Source organism: Aythya fuligula, chromosome 1 (genome assembly GCF_009819795.1).
Source record: "Aythya fuligula isolate bAytFul2 chromosome 1, bAytFul2.pri, whole genome shotgun sequence".
Lineage (NCBI taxonomy): Eukaryota > Metazoa > Chordata > Aves > Anseriformes > Anatidae > Aythya > Aythya fuligula.
The window spans coordinates 151,020,728-151,036,326 of record NC_045559.1 but is presented as its reverse complement, the minus strand read 5'-3'; the positions used below and the strand labels follow the sequence as shown (position 1 = coordinate 151,036,326).

At 41.8% G+C, this 15,599-nt stretch overlaps 1 protein-coding gene across 1 annotated transcript in view; it reads left to right on the top strand.

The window, feature by feature from the left end:
• PCCA (propionyl-CoA carboxylase subunit alpha) overlaps positions 1-13,683 on the top strand; it is a 277,064-nt gene extending 263,381 nt beyond the window's left edge. Inside the window, exons 24-25 of the mRNA XM_032202998.1 lie at positions 9,338-9,415; positions 12,866-13,683. Coding sequence (XP_032058889.1) covers positions 9,338-9,415; positions 12,866-12,934 — 147 coding nt within the window. The 3' untranslated portion in view covers positions 12,935-13,683. The remainder of the gene's footprint in view (positions 1-9,337; positions 9,416-12,865) is intronic.
• Positions 13,684-15,599: the final 1,916 nt, after the last annotated feature.

Below are 15,599 nucleotides of genomic sequence, written 5' to 3'. Positions count from 1 at the left end.
CAGAGAGAAGCAGAACTTGTGACGCTGCCAATTTTTTAGCTTTTCAGTTACTTTCTACTTTCTTTATTTTCCTTCATGTGATCAGAAGACTGTAATTAGTTGTCACTCAATTATTCCTGGAAACACAATGAAGCCACTCAGAAGCATAAAGCAACACAAACAACAAAACAATTTGAGATCTGGCTGAATAGAAAGAAGGTTAATATTATTTAGGGAAAGAAGATTTAAATTTAGCTTACATTCTTCGTGACAGCACAGTTGTGTTACATAGGAAATATCCATATGAGGGGGTGTTTGGGAGTTTATTTTTCAACTAGATTGTTACAGATGAGTATGCACTGAGATGAAATTATGTTTGGGAGAGTCACTTTTTGGTTCCCCACGGTGCTAAGGGCAAGAGAAAAGAGCTGTGCTTCGAGAGTCTGGACGAGGGACTCGCTCTGTTTCTGCTGACACCAACGCCACCGCAAGCCAACCCTGCTTGCTCACTGTATTTCGTGCATATTCAACAACATTTTTGTGCCAGTGTGGAGATGGCACTGCACCCAGCTTGAGTCTCACCACAACTACCACAAAAACGCCATAAAAACTGCTACAGCTGCACAAATTCTCTCCTTCGCTTAGAGGGCAGGGAACAGGCAGACACACGTATTTCTCCTCGATTTTTGTGCCTGTAGGATTCTGTGCACTGAGACTGCAGGAACAGGGCAAGCCCAGGGTCCTACTGTTCGAAAAGGTAGAGCAGTGTTGTCATAGCCCCACTGAAGAAAGCAACATGAAGTGCTCCCACAACAGATTCTGGGTCGGGTAGTCTGTACTGAATGCAGCCACAAAAAGAGATTTTAGCTGTCCTGAAAGCCTTGCGTTCTCTACTAAATGTTAACCTATGATGACAGTTTGCTTATTCAGTTTTGTATCTGCCAGAAATGCAAAGATGCTTTTCTTTTAGCTGCATGTTTTCGTTTGTTGTTCTCCTTTTGCAATTGAATTAGGCAGAACAGGTGGCAATACTAAGCCAAGCGTTGGTCAATAAGCTAACACCGGTGCTGGAAGCACTTTAATGATTTTTTTTCTTCCTCTAAATAAATATATAAAATGAAATCACCTCTAGATAAATGTCCCATTATTATTTAAGCTTTGCAGCTCTACAGCCAAAAAAAAGAGGGCAATTCATTATTATGACCGAAATTTCTAAATTTCCTTTCTTCCTGCCAGTAATTACCCCATGTTTTGGAAGTTGTCTCTACTCAAACCACTTTCTATACAGACTTTTGTCTATCAAAATGTCTTATGATTTCACATTGATTTTGGTGTAGCCATAGCTATTGATACTGCATGGGATGCTTTCTTGCTACCCAGATACCAGCTAAGAAATGGATATGCTGATTGAGTCAGAAATTTCAAAATTAGGTATCTCAAGGGCTTCTTATTTATCTGTGTAATTTACTGAACACAGTAATTTCCTGACAGTGATTTCACATTTTAAAAGCAACCAAGGAAGATGTTTTAAGCTGCATTCAACTCCTTTTCCAATTAAGTTGCATGTTAGTTGGTTCGATTTCTCTTGTTTCTCTTTAGAAAAATAGTAAAAAAAAAAATGCCTTCTCCAGAATTTTCCATTTCCCAAGCCTAGGAAAGTTTCTTGCTCTGGGAAAAGATCTGTTTCACTTGACCTCTACTGTTGAAATGCTCACGACTGAAAAACAAAATAAAACAAAACAGCTTCCTAATTTCTGTTTCTCACCGCATTGTTCATTCTTGGGAAAGAGAAGGTGGAGTTGTGAAGTTGCCTGTTGCCGCCAGCCAGGTGTGTCTTCTTTTAAGTTATATTTGCCCTTCAGACCTCAAAAACTAAATGAAATTCTTCTTTCTTACCTTATACCCATAATTAAAGTGGTTGGATTTTTTAACAGAGAAATAACAGCCAGGCAAAACAGTAAAAATTGATTTAAGTAACAGTTTTACATTTGATAAATATGCTGTCAATAATTTAGCAAGGTGTTCTTAAAATGAAATATGATTTTCTGTTATGTGCGAACATTTTTTTTTCTTTTGTTGATGTTTTTTTCCTTTTTCTTTCCCTTGCCTCCTTTCATCCCTCCTGTTCTTCAGCAATCCCACTGCAAATATTAACTGCATTTTTTTGTTAAATGGAGTTTGGGAACTTGACCAAGTGTGTCCAGGAACCTGGGTAATTTTTATAATTCTGTGTGTTAAATAACTTTTTTTTTTTTTGCGTGTGTATTTTTGTAGGAAACAAAACAAAACCCACCAAAACTATCAGTAAACAGATTAAGCCATTTTCACAGTTTTGAAATACCAAGAATGAAAGTATCCAAATATTTCATCATTCTTATAACATCAAGATATAGGAACGATGAAATATTTGAATACTTTCAAAAAGACTTCAAGTTATAATTATGTTTTGGTTGCAAAACACTGTATTAATTGCTTATAACATTTATGTGATTGTTATATTTTACAAATAGGTTTTTCTTCTATATCTTTATGCAGTGTAAGATTTCTGATTGAAATCTAAGATTTGTGGTTGAGTGTAGTATAATGAAGGATGAAATCCTATTCTTATGCAGAAGTACAAATAGTCAATATTATTAGAGTTTCTTCCTAGGGAGAAAAAAAAAAAAAAAGAAAGAAATTAGAGTTTCTTCCTTTTCTCCGTTTTGAAAAGACATCACAGATTTTTATTTATTTATTTATTGTTCTGCTTTGCTGTTTTGGATGATAAGCAGCTTTTTAGCCATTGCTGAAAAAGTTGACTGATAAAGATTTCTGTGATATAAACTATGCTTTGACTTGGGCCAACTTGACCAAGAATCACCCACAGAAGCTCTCTGCCTCCGTAACGTTTCTCCTGGTGCTCTGGGATCTCTGCAGCAGCTGGGGAAGTGTGTTTGGGATAAGTGGGAGTGCAATGACCAGTGCTTGTTGCTGCCAGGGGGACATCGCTGACCTTGGGTTAATCAGAGGTCACAAAATTTGGGATGTGCTATCTTCGGGTTCATTTGTTAAAGGAGTGTGGCAAAAAAAAAAAAAAAAAAAAAAAGAAGTAAAGAAGTTTGATAATGATTTGTCACGTGCATTAATTGCCGCTAATTGTATTTTCAACCCTGTAGCTCCTGTTTCAAAGTTAATTTGGAAAGAAGGGAAAGCCTGCGCTAATTATTTTGCATGGCAATGGACAATGTTAAGGAATTTCAATTGCTGCTCATCAAATTCCTCTCAGTTTGTTTTCGTGTTCGATGCTTGCTGCCAGAATGCCAACAAGTCAGGGAGAAAAAAATCCGGAAGGGGAATGATACCAGGACGGACCAAGTTTAAACAACAAATAAACACACAGGGAGTATTTTCACAAGGGTTTTAGAAAGGGAATGCATGCTTAATTACTGTTCAGTGGTTTTGCACAAACATTAAATGAGTTTTGTGATGATTTTGCAGAAGCCTGTGAGACAGGGCAGCTGGATTTCGTGGGGCATGGTCTCGCATTGTCCCTTCTTGCTCAGAAGACTCTACAGAGACACAAGTCTCAGCAAAATGGAAATCGAACGGGCTGTTTTCTGGTGTCTCCCCAAAGCTGAGAAGGGAGATACCAATAAAACCTAATTCTCACTTTGCTTTTAAGCAAATCTAAAATCCTTTTTGCTGAGGGCTGTTGTCTTTTTTTTTTTTTTTTTAATTATTATTATTTTTTTCCTTCACATCTGAGAGCTTTAAAATGTTACGCTTCCGGAGCACCTGTGTTCCAAATATAATGGAGTTAAAAATGTAATTGAGGGATTTCCACTTTTGTAGGCAAATCAGCAGGGTTGATATTGATCCATCTTTTTAGGGAGCCACAGTGCACCAGAAGGTGATACTGTAGAGGGCCCCGTAAACCCTCGGAGCCTTCTGTCTAATTTGGCAGAAAAACACAGAATGTCGGACAACAAAAGAGCGATCCGATTCCATAAGAAATCTTCATCCCTCCCACCCCCTTTTCACAAGACTAAAAAAAAAAAAAAAAAAGACTTAATTTTTTCAGCTGCACACAATGATTTGGTGCTCACTCTTGCATTGAAACAGTTGCTGTCAGAACAGGCAGGAAACAGTTTTCTTTTAATTGCTGAAATCATTCGGAAGTGCTTCATGCACGGCTTCTATACAGCAGATGCTGTGCATTAATTGGCCTGTGTAGGGCTGACCCAGGGTTCCTTGCAGCGGGCCCAATTTTAGGCAGAGGGTTTAAATAGCTTATTTCTTATTTTGTATAACCTGGCGTACATTAGGAGTGCACCCGCACGTGGGGTATTTCATGGTCTGCAGTTTCTAATGTCATGTGGGTTTCAAAACCTGTGTTTCTCTGGTAATGTACTAGCAGCAGGTAAGCTCTAAATACCATCCATCAGGAGCTAATTTTTTATCCAGATACTCCAATGACTGATGAACCTGTCTTTTGTATGAATGTTCAGCACAGGAGAAAGCCATATGCCCCTGGCACTGGTTCCTATGCATTCTTTACAGTTCGCGGCGAGGAGATTAACGAAAAACCAAACCCGTACATTTACACGTCTTTCATTTATTTAGCAGTTAGCACTTTCTAAAATAGCTCTATTTTTTCAACAGCGAAAGGAGATTTAGGTCTCTTAAAGCAATCTGACTCCCACTACTCGCTTTCTTTATCAGGAATATTACCGCACACCCTTAATAGGGAACCTTGTTTTGCTACTCCCCGTCTGTTCAAAACAGACCTTAGCCCATTAGAAGGTCCTCCCTTGTGTGGGAAGACCACAGCTGTTACTGTAAATCTCATCCAGTAACTGTATCACCCCCATTTTGTGGCTCTGAAGGATGAAATTGAGAAATGGAATACTGTGCAGTCATCCTTTACATCTCCAATTTTAGGCCTTTGCACATCATTTTCATGCTTTTATTCCAAATCAAACAACATTAGTGAGCAACACCACCCTGTGCTAAATGTCTGGTGTCTAAGGCAGCGCTGACGATCTTTGTTTTTGGAGGCTTTAGGATTTGGGGGGAAGTTGGGCTTTTGTTGACGGCAGATTTTTTGTTCTGTTTTTTAATTCCCTCTTCTTCCTCCTTCCCTCCCCCCGACAGATCTTTGCAAGTCGTCAGGATTTGTCCCAAACCAGAAACCCAGATGGCAGCGAGGTGCCTAAGATGGAGGACACTCGGTTGTGCCTCCTCAGAGGAAGCAAGGGCTGGGCGCAGTTAACAAACCCAACTTTAAAAAGGTTTCTGTTTCTTTAAATCCCCGTGAATAAAGTGGATCTAACTTCTTACGAAGGATATTGGGGGCTTTAATCAGAAATAAGAAGTGGTTTAAATCATTAGCACAACAAAGCAAACTATAAGCTTGAAGATAAAAGTCTCAGGGGAAAGAGTCCTCTGAAAATAAATGGGACTTGATAGATTTCCATATCATTTATAACTTCCCTTAATTACACTTGGAAGACTTGCCAGTAAAACTGGAAAATTGGCAGCCTATATCCATTATAGTAATTTTGCCGACCATGGCAAGCAGCTGGCTTTACTGGATTTTATTTCCCATCACTCACAATTAATCATCAGCTGGAGATGTCTGAAACTCCTCAAAACGTCGCAACACTGTGTGACACTCAGGCCTCCTTAAAATGCTAAAATCTGCTGAGTAAATGGGCCGAGCTCCCCTTCCAGTGAACTTGTTTTGGTGCGAGGCAGGCTGCTGGTTAATGAGTGCCACTTTGATAATCGGATGCGAATGTGAACCCTGACCCCATGTCAAAGGAGAGGACGCGGCAAGCTGGATAAAAGATAGGGGGACTCGGACCCGCAAACTTTACACCAATTAGACGGGGAGCGGGGAAGTGCATCAGCGCTGATTGGGTTTATCAGAAAGACTTGTGGGGCTTGTGACCATTCTGTAGGCCTAGCACCGAAGACGTCCTGTCACAATCATTAAGTCTTCATCAGGCGACGCACACGAGTCTGAGAAACGTGGGCTGTGTTCACAGAGATCCCTCGCCAGCACTGCTCTCAGATGTGCTGCCTTTTTTTTTTTTTTTTCCTCTCTGCATTTTAGAGAGGCCCGACTGTAAGCGTGGTCACTTGCTAAGTTCCTCCTGCCTTTAAGTTTCTCCTGGACTCTTTAAGTCCCTGGGTTATTCAGACAGTGCTATTGACTGTTGCCAAATTCACGTCTGAGTTGTCAGCGACATCAAGATGTTAGGTCCCCTCCTCTTCAATGATTTTATTTTCCTTTTTTCTTTTATTTATCTATTTATTTATTTATTTATTTATTTATTTATTTATTTTTCTCCTTTTCACTCTGTGGAGAACAAAAACCGAGCAGATACTTTGAACAGAGCTGTGCAGAAATAAACTATTAAACTACAGAGTGCAGGTCTAACAGCTAATCGCTCCCTTATTTTGATGTTGCGAGCAATGTGAAGGTAGATTTGTCTGTGGCAAAACTGAGAGACATATAGTGGAGTTTTTATTTTTTTTTTTGTTAAGAAAAAGAGCCCATCTATTTTACCTGGCTCTAGTCAATCACATTCTTTGTTTATTTTCTGTTTGCCAATTTTGACAGATTTGGGTCATCACTGAGACCTCTATAAATTGAAGTATAAAGATGGTGGTTTACACTGGTTTGGCATGCACTGAAATAAAGAAGTCATACAAAGACAATGCAGCATAAAAACCAGTCCAGATAAATCCTTGGATAAGTTGGAAAACAAGAAATTGTACACATCACTGTGGTTTTCATTTGCAGGCTAAATAACAGGCAAAAGGATATGTGCAATTATGTCATGAAAGAAATTGGACAATGCCCAAAAGACTGAAAGAGAAGAGACAGATACAAGTGCCTAATTTTAGGATTTGTTGCTTTGCAACACAATGAGGGGGGCTGTAAAGGTTTAACATAAGAACAGTAATTAAACTTCTGAGTTTAAGAGACACTTTCACCAAGGTAATTTTGAACAAATTGCACATCATCAGAAGTACTGACACAGCATTTTAACACGTGGTACATACTGCAAGTGTCTCCTTTCTTCCAAATTAGTAAGACCGCGTGATGCTAACTTTTTACTTGGCCTGTATGTTTTGTTGGTTGGGTGGATTATTTCCTACCGATTCCTTTGCCATCAACCCTACAGTTATATATGAAATGTGCAAACATTTTATTTCTGGGAAGGGTGGGAAACTGAGGAATTCAAATTTATGGACATCTCCATAGTGGTTACGGGCATTTTACTGCTATACTGAAGATCTACAGAGACAACTCTGTACTTTTCCAGTAAATACATTTTCATGACTTTGTTTAGACAATTGTTAAGGGATTTGTGCACTTTTATTTTTTTTTTAAGTGGGCATTCATAGCTTCCTCTTAACCTTAGAAATGTCTGCAAAGTTCAGAGCAGATGGAAGAAAAGCTGAGGAGTGAGATAGGAAGAGGAAGAGGAAAAGCAGGAAGTAAAGAAGGAGCTGCTGGAGAAAGGCCCCAGACAGGGCAGTAGGTGTGGAAGGAGAGAGACAAAAGGCAGGGAAATAACTAGGGACAAAGTGCAAGTCTTTGACACTATTCACCGAATTTGACACTGCTAATGACTTAAATGCTCACCTGAAGCTCAGGATGGCATTGCTGCGGTTGAAGTGTTGGGTGTTGGTTATTCTTCTGTATCCAGTCATTGCACAGTGTTTCCTGAGCAAACAAGTTCCTTATTGACTCGAAGAAGCCCATTATAATGCTGTTGGAGAACTAGTTGTAACCATTTTAAATACAATATCTGTCATTCTGCCTTGTTCAGAACCCAAAGGCAGACGTCAACACTTTTTTGAAATTAGGCCATTAAAAAAAAAAAAAATCAGACCAATTAACGCTCTGCTTAAAACGTATGGTTAACATTAGTTGAGAGTAGGGCTGGAACAACCTTTAGAAAAATAATTTAATTTTTTAGAATGTACTTTGTGCAGAGTGCATTTGATCTCTGACTTAACACCGATTTGTTAGTATATTCCCCTGAAGTGGGACACACTTGTCCTTAAATATATATTATGTGTTTTACATATATTTATATACATATTTATCTATAAGAACATATATATATATACACAAATACATTCTGTGGTGAAAACTATGGTTTTGTCTCTGTGGTCCCTCCCCTGTGGATGTAGCTTGGCGTTTCTTCTCAGGCACGCTTCCTTCAGTCGGTCAGTACAGCGCCTATGGCAATGCGAAGACCAGATCTCCGCAGGTCTCAAGTGACCCTCTTCAGTGAAATGTTGACATTAGAGTGAAAGTTTCCCATTTTTGCCTGCATAGCGAGGGAAAGGCAGATTTCCATGTCCACAGAAGAGCCTCAGGGAAAGACTTGCCGTGGGCACTCAGAGAAGCCACCTCAGAGAAGCGCATCTGTACCAGTCCTAAATACTGGAGCATGCCAAGTGACACATTTTTGTGACATGTCTGGGTAATCACCAGGTTACCTGAGGGATAAATGCTGAATATGTGCTTTTCCCTCATCTGTAGGCAGGCCCCTGGGCCATCGTGAAGCCCTGAGGGGTTGGTTTCCATAGCTGCGGGGTGAAAGGCCTAGGAGCAAGCACCCATGTGGAAGCCAGGGGGAGCGTGCAACACCTCACCTTGAGCTTGCACGTGCCTTAGCAGAGGGCAGAAAGAGGAAACTTGAGTGTTTCCCTTTAAGATCTATCACTTGTTGTGAGGATAATGATCATTTTGCCTCCCTGCTCCCTCCCCAGTGGACAAGGTTGGGTGTTCCCTCACAGGCCCGCTCCCTTCGCTTGGCTGCCACCCGGGCACCGAGGAGAGCAAAGGTGCAGCTTGCTGCTCGGCATCAGCCTGCTGGGTGTTTTTGGAGCATCCCACCCGTGCTCCCCAGGACCGGTGCCAAGAAACTTTGGCTTCTGAATCAGGCTTAGCATCCGTGGGATCTGCGCCAGGGAAGCCAAGCAAAGGCTCCGCAGCCAAAGCTGCGCAAATTAAATCTCGGTCTGGATTTAATTGATGTCGAGCCGGGGTGGATGTGAAATGTGAACTGTAAAGGTTGGAGCTGAGTAGATGGGGTGAGAGAGGAGCCTTTCAGGTTTGTTTACGGTGATGTTCTTAAGCGGGTGATCCCTTTTTCCCTGTTTTGTTTCCAGTTTGTCAAAGGCAACTGTGGTTCGTGTCATGACTGTACATAGCTGGCTGACTTGACTTGTGCCATGAAAGTCTTTTTAGCATTTAATGGAATAATCCCTTTATTTTCCAGAAGAATCATACATACTTAGAGCATTTTAAATCCTCTCTCCTCATTTTGTACTGCTTTAATTTTACCAGGTTTCAGAAGGTCAAGAGATTTGTGTAATTGAAGCAATGAAAATGCAGAACAGTATGATTGCTGCTAAAACAGGCAAGGTAAGCTACCTTGGGTCACTTAAAACCATATGCAACTTGTCAAATAGGATAGAATTTAAAAAGGAAGAAAGGAGGATTCTGGTTGTTAAGGAATTAAGTCTGATTGTTGTAAGTCTTTCGAAGTGAGGTGTCTTTAATTTTTAACATTTACATCTGCTGTGAATGCTGTTAAGTAGTTTCGAGCTGTAGATAGCACAGCAGGAAATAGTTTTACTGGCTTCAGAAATTCACATAACTCTTTTTCTCCTAAATGATTTGTTTTCTATGATGTTACAATGCCAAGTTGAATTGAAAGACGCTGCAAACCATTTTTTTTCCAAATTCCCTACTTCCAAAGATCAACTGAAGAAGAGAGATCTCTGCCAGTTAATTCATTAATGGCAAACAATTTGACATTACAAAACCACTCAGAACAAGGCATAGAAAAGATTCTTGCAGAAAGAAGAGAGAGGCGATTTTTTGATTATTGACTGTGCTCAGGCTTCATATTTAACATGAAGCCTAGATCTGCAAATGCATTCAGACTGTGCATTTTGGTATCTTCTTTCGGGGGCGAGGGATCAGCATAGCAGCCCCTGAGCTGGGACTGTCCTCCTGCAGCGCAGGATGTACCAAAACCAGCCCTCTGAATGGGGAGCTGGTTAAGCTTATATGACAAGGAGAAACCCCATCTGTTTTGGGGACTGTCAGCCCCCGGGTCAGGGCCTCAGAGCATTCCTGTGCCAGATTATAATGCACAGCCTGCAGCCATCACCTAGACACAGGCCCCCAGTTCATCCTTTTCAAAGGGAGAGCAGAGTCACTTTCGAGGAGATCTGGATTTTTTGTTCTCCTAATCTCATATTTCCTAGCAGGTCCTAGCCCAGCTCTGGCTGGGACAGGACCCTGTGCTAAAGAGAATAATAATAAAAATAAATTGCAAGATTCATTAGTCCAGAGGGAGGCAGCAAGGAGCCTGACTCTGCAGGGCAGAGACTGAGCTAGGCATTGGCAAGATTTGCTGAGATCTGAAGATGGGTGTCTATGCCAAGGACTGTTTGTGTGTTTACAAGAAAGGATTATTTGGCACAGCGCTGAAATTGTCACCAAGGCTTGGACCCAGGTCTTGCCTCTTCCAGTACATCTAATGCAAAATTGGGTCTTGAGGGAAAAAAATGCAGGGAGAGTGAGAATGTCCCTTCTCCTGTTGCTCTGACATTGGCGTTTTATTATTTTCTTTCATGCATTAATTCCTATATAATTTATTTTCTCACTTGATAAATATTTTTATAGCATTTATTTTCTGTCTTTGCTTCTTTTGCTTAACCCCTTATTGCTGCTTTTTGCATCCACTCTTTTTAACCAGTGAGTATTTGTAATTAAAGTGCCATCGCCACCCCCCCCCCCTTTTTTTTTTTACTCTAACTTTTCCTTCCCCACCAAATTGTGCTGCAACCCATGGGCCTATTCCTTAAAATCCTGCCTGCACTTCTCCAAATAATAAATACCTCCCACCAATCTGCACAGATGCCACATAAAAACACATTTGGTTTATTAATCCTTCAAAGTGGGGTTTGAATGGTGCAGGGACCACTCAGTGGGCCTGATGCGTACCTTACAACATCCCCTTAATGTTTCCATTTTAATAATAAGCAGATTGTTTGATTCTTTACAATATTAAGAATTTCAGAAAGCAAAGTACTTTGGGGTTGTGTAAAAATGAACCTGATGAACAGAAGTTTTTGCACCATTCTGCAGTGCGAAGCCACGGCTGAGTGCTGGAATAACTTGACTCCACCGCAGGAATGAGCTGGTTGCTGTTGGCTGCTAGTCCACGTTTTGATGCCTTAAAACTGTGTTTTGAAACTCAGTTCCTTTGTCTTCAGCTGGAAGATGTCCATTTTCATTCCCGCCTGAATTCCTTTTCTGCCTCAGCCCCCCCCTACACTCTTCCTGTTTGCAATTGTGAGAAAAGTGGCTTGTTTTTATCTGCTTTGAATTTACCCCAGTTGCAGGTGGTCGGCAGCGAGTGAAAGCTGGAGAGGGAGCCGAGAGCCTCCTCCCTCGTACGGGACAGCTGTACGTGGGTCGGGCTGAGGAGCCGGCCGTGCTGGCTGCCAGCACATTGCAGAAATAACCACAGAGCTTGAAACACTGCTGAGCCACAGCGTTTGCCGAACCTTGGCTTTGTATAAAAAGAACAGAAAGAAGTAGAATATTTTTCACGCTGCTTTCATCTCCCAAAAGATGGAGTCTCAGGGATCGGGTAGGCTGTGTAGGCATTGGTTTAGAAATAAAGCCCTTTCTTGCACATCTTGCGGTGTTTTTGCCTGTCAACAGTATTCAGCTTCATTCCTTGGGCAATGCCATGGATATGTGTGTGCCACAGATCCAGAGATACACCTACAGCTCATGTGGCACAGACTGTCAAATGCAGCCGTGGACAGCAGTGCAGCTGTAGTAGCCTGATAGTTATGGTGTGCTGCAGAGTTCCCTTACGAGCCTAAGTTGATGTTTGGGTGACTGGGCTGAACTAACTGCTGAAGAAAGCTTTGTCCAGCAGTTGGGGCACATCAGTGGGAGCTCTGAATTAACACTGCAAACAAATTCTAATACAGAGCTTCAAATAATGTCTGGAGCTCCATGTGGCAAAAGGGAATTTAAACACATTTCAGCATTTTATAGAGAAAATGAGGGACTATAGCTTATGCACTAGATATAAATATATATACTTACAGTATAAGATTTATGTGTTTTAAAATTCAGGAATCTGCACCTGAGGGTAGGGTTCATCTACAAATGTAACTGCATTTATTTGACAACTGTAGCCCTTTGCCAAGCTCAGTTACTTGGAAGGATTTAAACTCAGATTTGAACTGATTTATCTCGGCATTCTGGGGATTAAGGGAAACCCAGCTTCATGGCTGCAATCCCAAAAATCAGTAATACTTCAGATCTGTAATCCAAGAATTACTGGCGTATTTCATTGTAATGTCTAAGCATGAATGAACGTTGAATACTCAGGTTATCCTCTAAAATACTTAGAATTTCAGTAGGAAATTAACAGCAGTGCAAATAGGTGCTTTTTATTTTTTAATATATCTTTTTAACGATCTGACGTTCAGAGCTTCAAGCACCCAACTCACAAAAACCAGCAAGTGGTAGGTGCCTGGATACCTTGCTGGAGCTGGATTTGGCCAAGCACTGTGGCAGCCTGCCCAGAGGTGGTGGAGTCTCCATCCTCAGAGACGCACAGAGCTCAGCTGGGCTCTGAACCTTGGAGGTTGGGCTGGCAACATCTCGAGGCCCTCCCAGCATCACCGTGTCTGTGATCCCTGTGGTGGTTGTAACGTTATACAGTGGCCGTTTATCCTGTGCATGTACTATGCACGCAGATGTCATACTGCATATATGCAATGCCAACCAGAACACTGAGGAAGATCTGAAATTATTTCTGTTTTTCTGCTGTAGGTGAAAGCTGTGCACTGCAAAGCTGGTGATACTGTTGGAGAAGGAGATCTGCTGGTGGAACTGGAGTGAAGGTTGCCTTCCCACTGCTGAATTACCTAAACCTTGATTGTTTCCATCTGTAAAGTAAAACGAAGGCAATTCAACACAGAAGATGGACAGTCCTACACAGAAGATTTTATACAGTCATATTTATTGTATCAGTGGTTAAGACAGCAAACACAGATACTAAACCTTGGCAACAGATCCCAGATTTTTACTTCCAGAAATACTTGTACATAACCTTTCTAATTCTTTGATTTTTTTCAGGATCATATAGAATCAATAAAATGGTATTTCTGCGTTAAAACAGAAAAAGCCTCTTTTTAAGAAAACACGACAAAAGCCCAAAGCTAATTAATCTTCTCCATGGTTATATCACTGGTTTGAGGCCCGAGACAAATGTACAGAATGGTTGGTGAGTGACAAATTAACCACTGAATGAACTGAGCAGTTTCCCTTAAACTCTGTGTAAGCACTGAACAATTACTGCCAATGGCTTAAATTCTGGTCAGATTTATTGTACTAATTTGAAGCCTTTGTACAGCCTAGCTTTAAATTTCGGGTTAGATGCTTTGTTTTGCTAGTGCAGATTTTTCCCCATCTATTTTCATTTGCAGTTGTAAGGGAATTTTCTTCTTTTATTCAGACTCTGTACTCAACTGCCCTCCCCTTTATCTTCTTTCTATTGATTACTGGATGCGAGACCTTCCAGAAGGAGCTGGCACAGTCCTCGAATCCCCTTAGCTGCCCCAAGGTATTGCTGGAGGCACTTGCTGGCCCTCAGGCCAAGCACGCTGCCCCCTGAACTCCTCTGGGAAAGAGAGACCCAGGTGCCTGACCTTTTGTTGTGCAGTCTCCTTTTAAAGGCTCTGTGAGGAACAAGGGCTGTTCATAACACTAATCATGTGCACATATCCTACAGGAGAGCTGTGTATCTGGTATGGGAAACCAGCTAAGGCCCGGAGAGGAAGAATATTTAAGAGATACAAAGAGAAGTGAGAGGGTCTGGTGATTATATGTGTATTTTTGGCATTAATAAGCTTTGAAAAACTACTGTTAAAAGCTGTTTTAAAAGCATCCATCATAAAAGAGATGCAGGTCCTTTCTTAGGCTGTAAAACGCCTCCTACTACTTATTTTTAGGTTTTCTGTTATGAATCCTGCAAAGGCGCAAGAACCATCACTCCTGTCACACCCCTGTGCCCTGTGACTGCAGTGACTTTGGTCACATTAAACAACCATTTATTTTTCTTTCTGAGCTCGGGAGCTCAGTGCCACAGGCAGGCGCAGATACCACAAGTCTGCTGGGTTCACAGGGTTAGCGTGTGGTTATCCGAGGGCTCTTTCTTCCACCAACCCATCCAGCCCCAGGTCGGCAGCTGCAGCCCCCCAGGCGTGGTGGTGTCCCCGCAGTCCCCCAGAGCTCTTGCTGGGGCCTCTGCTGCTGCCGGGGCTGGAGCCAGGCCATGGGGCTGTGCCTGTGGCAGCCTCACCGGCCCTGCTTTGCCTCAGCGAGGAGGGGGCTTGCCGGTAGTTTCTTGCTTAGGATGCGCTGGGTTCTGCTAATTCCCAGAAAACAACCAAGCAAACAACCCTCTGGCCAGAGACAGGCCCTTTACAGGAAGATGAAAGAAAGAAAACAAAACCAAAAGCCAGTCTGTGACTCTTTTTTTTCTCCAGAAATGTTCATTCTGCTTGGAACATGACTGACAGTGCATTGGTCGTGTCACTGAAAAGCTGCTGACTATAGTATGGCCAACGGGGGGGAATAATTTTGCAGAGGGCTCTGCTTTGTTGCTCAGTTTACTTCTCTTTCCAATGACTAAGGCGAGTGTTTGGGCAGTACCCGACCTCCAAGCACAGCATTGCTTTTGCAATTGGAGAAACTGAGGCAGAGCCCCTGCAGCCTTTCCTAGGAACATCCATAATGCTGTCTTGGGGCATGATTCATTCAGACAGCAGCTTGCCTAAAGAGGGGAACTAAGGAAGAAGAAGAAAAAAAAAAAAAAAAAAAAAAAAAAAAAAAGAATATTCTACTTGAAAGGTATTTACTTTGCTTACTGCAGAAACAAGCTCTTGGTCTGTTTTTCTGCTTGAACTGCAGCAGCGCCTGTTCCTAATGAAGTTTTTAGGCTGATTGCTTACCCTGGATCCCTGCGCTGATCTCCTCTGGCCATCCCAGAGCTCCTGGCAATGACGCAAAGTACAAGCTTGTTTGTAACGGGCTCCTCAGTACATTTCATTGTACCTTGGCTCACTGCACAGCACACAGCCTTGTCCCTTCGGCAGCTTTGTATTTTGTACAATATCTATGCCCCAAACACCACGGTTGAAGGAAATACAAGGCACAGGAGAGAGCTACAGATTCCCCAGACTGTACAGAAACCAGCACCAGTGGTTGGGTCATGGGGACAACAGTCTTCTTTTTGTCTTTTTTTTTTTTTTTTTTGGCACTTTAAATGTTGCAATAATCACATACAGGTCCTTTGGGGATTTCTTTAATATTATAATATGAGTAGGTGAGTAATAATCTCCCCCCGGTAAGAATTTCAGACTGCATCTGACTGCAAGTTCTGCATTAAAGTGCTTGGTTAAAAGTCATCTGGACATTGTGCCCGCCCCAGCTGCAGGTGCACTGTGGTGGGCAGCTGAAATCAGGTTTGCTTTCTCTGGCCCCCAACTCCCAGCTCCCCCCG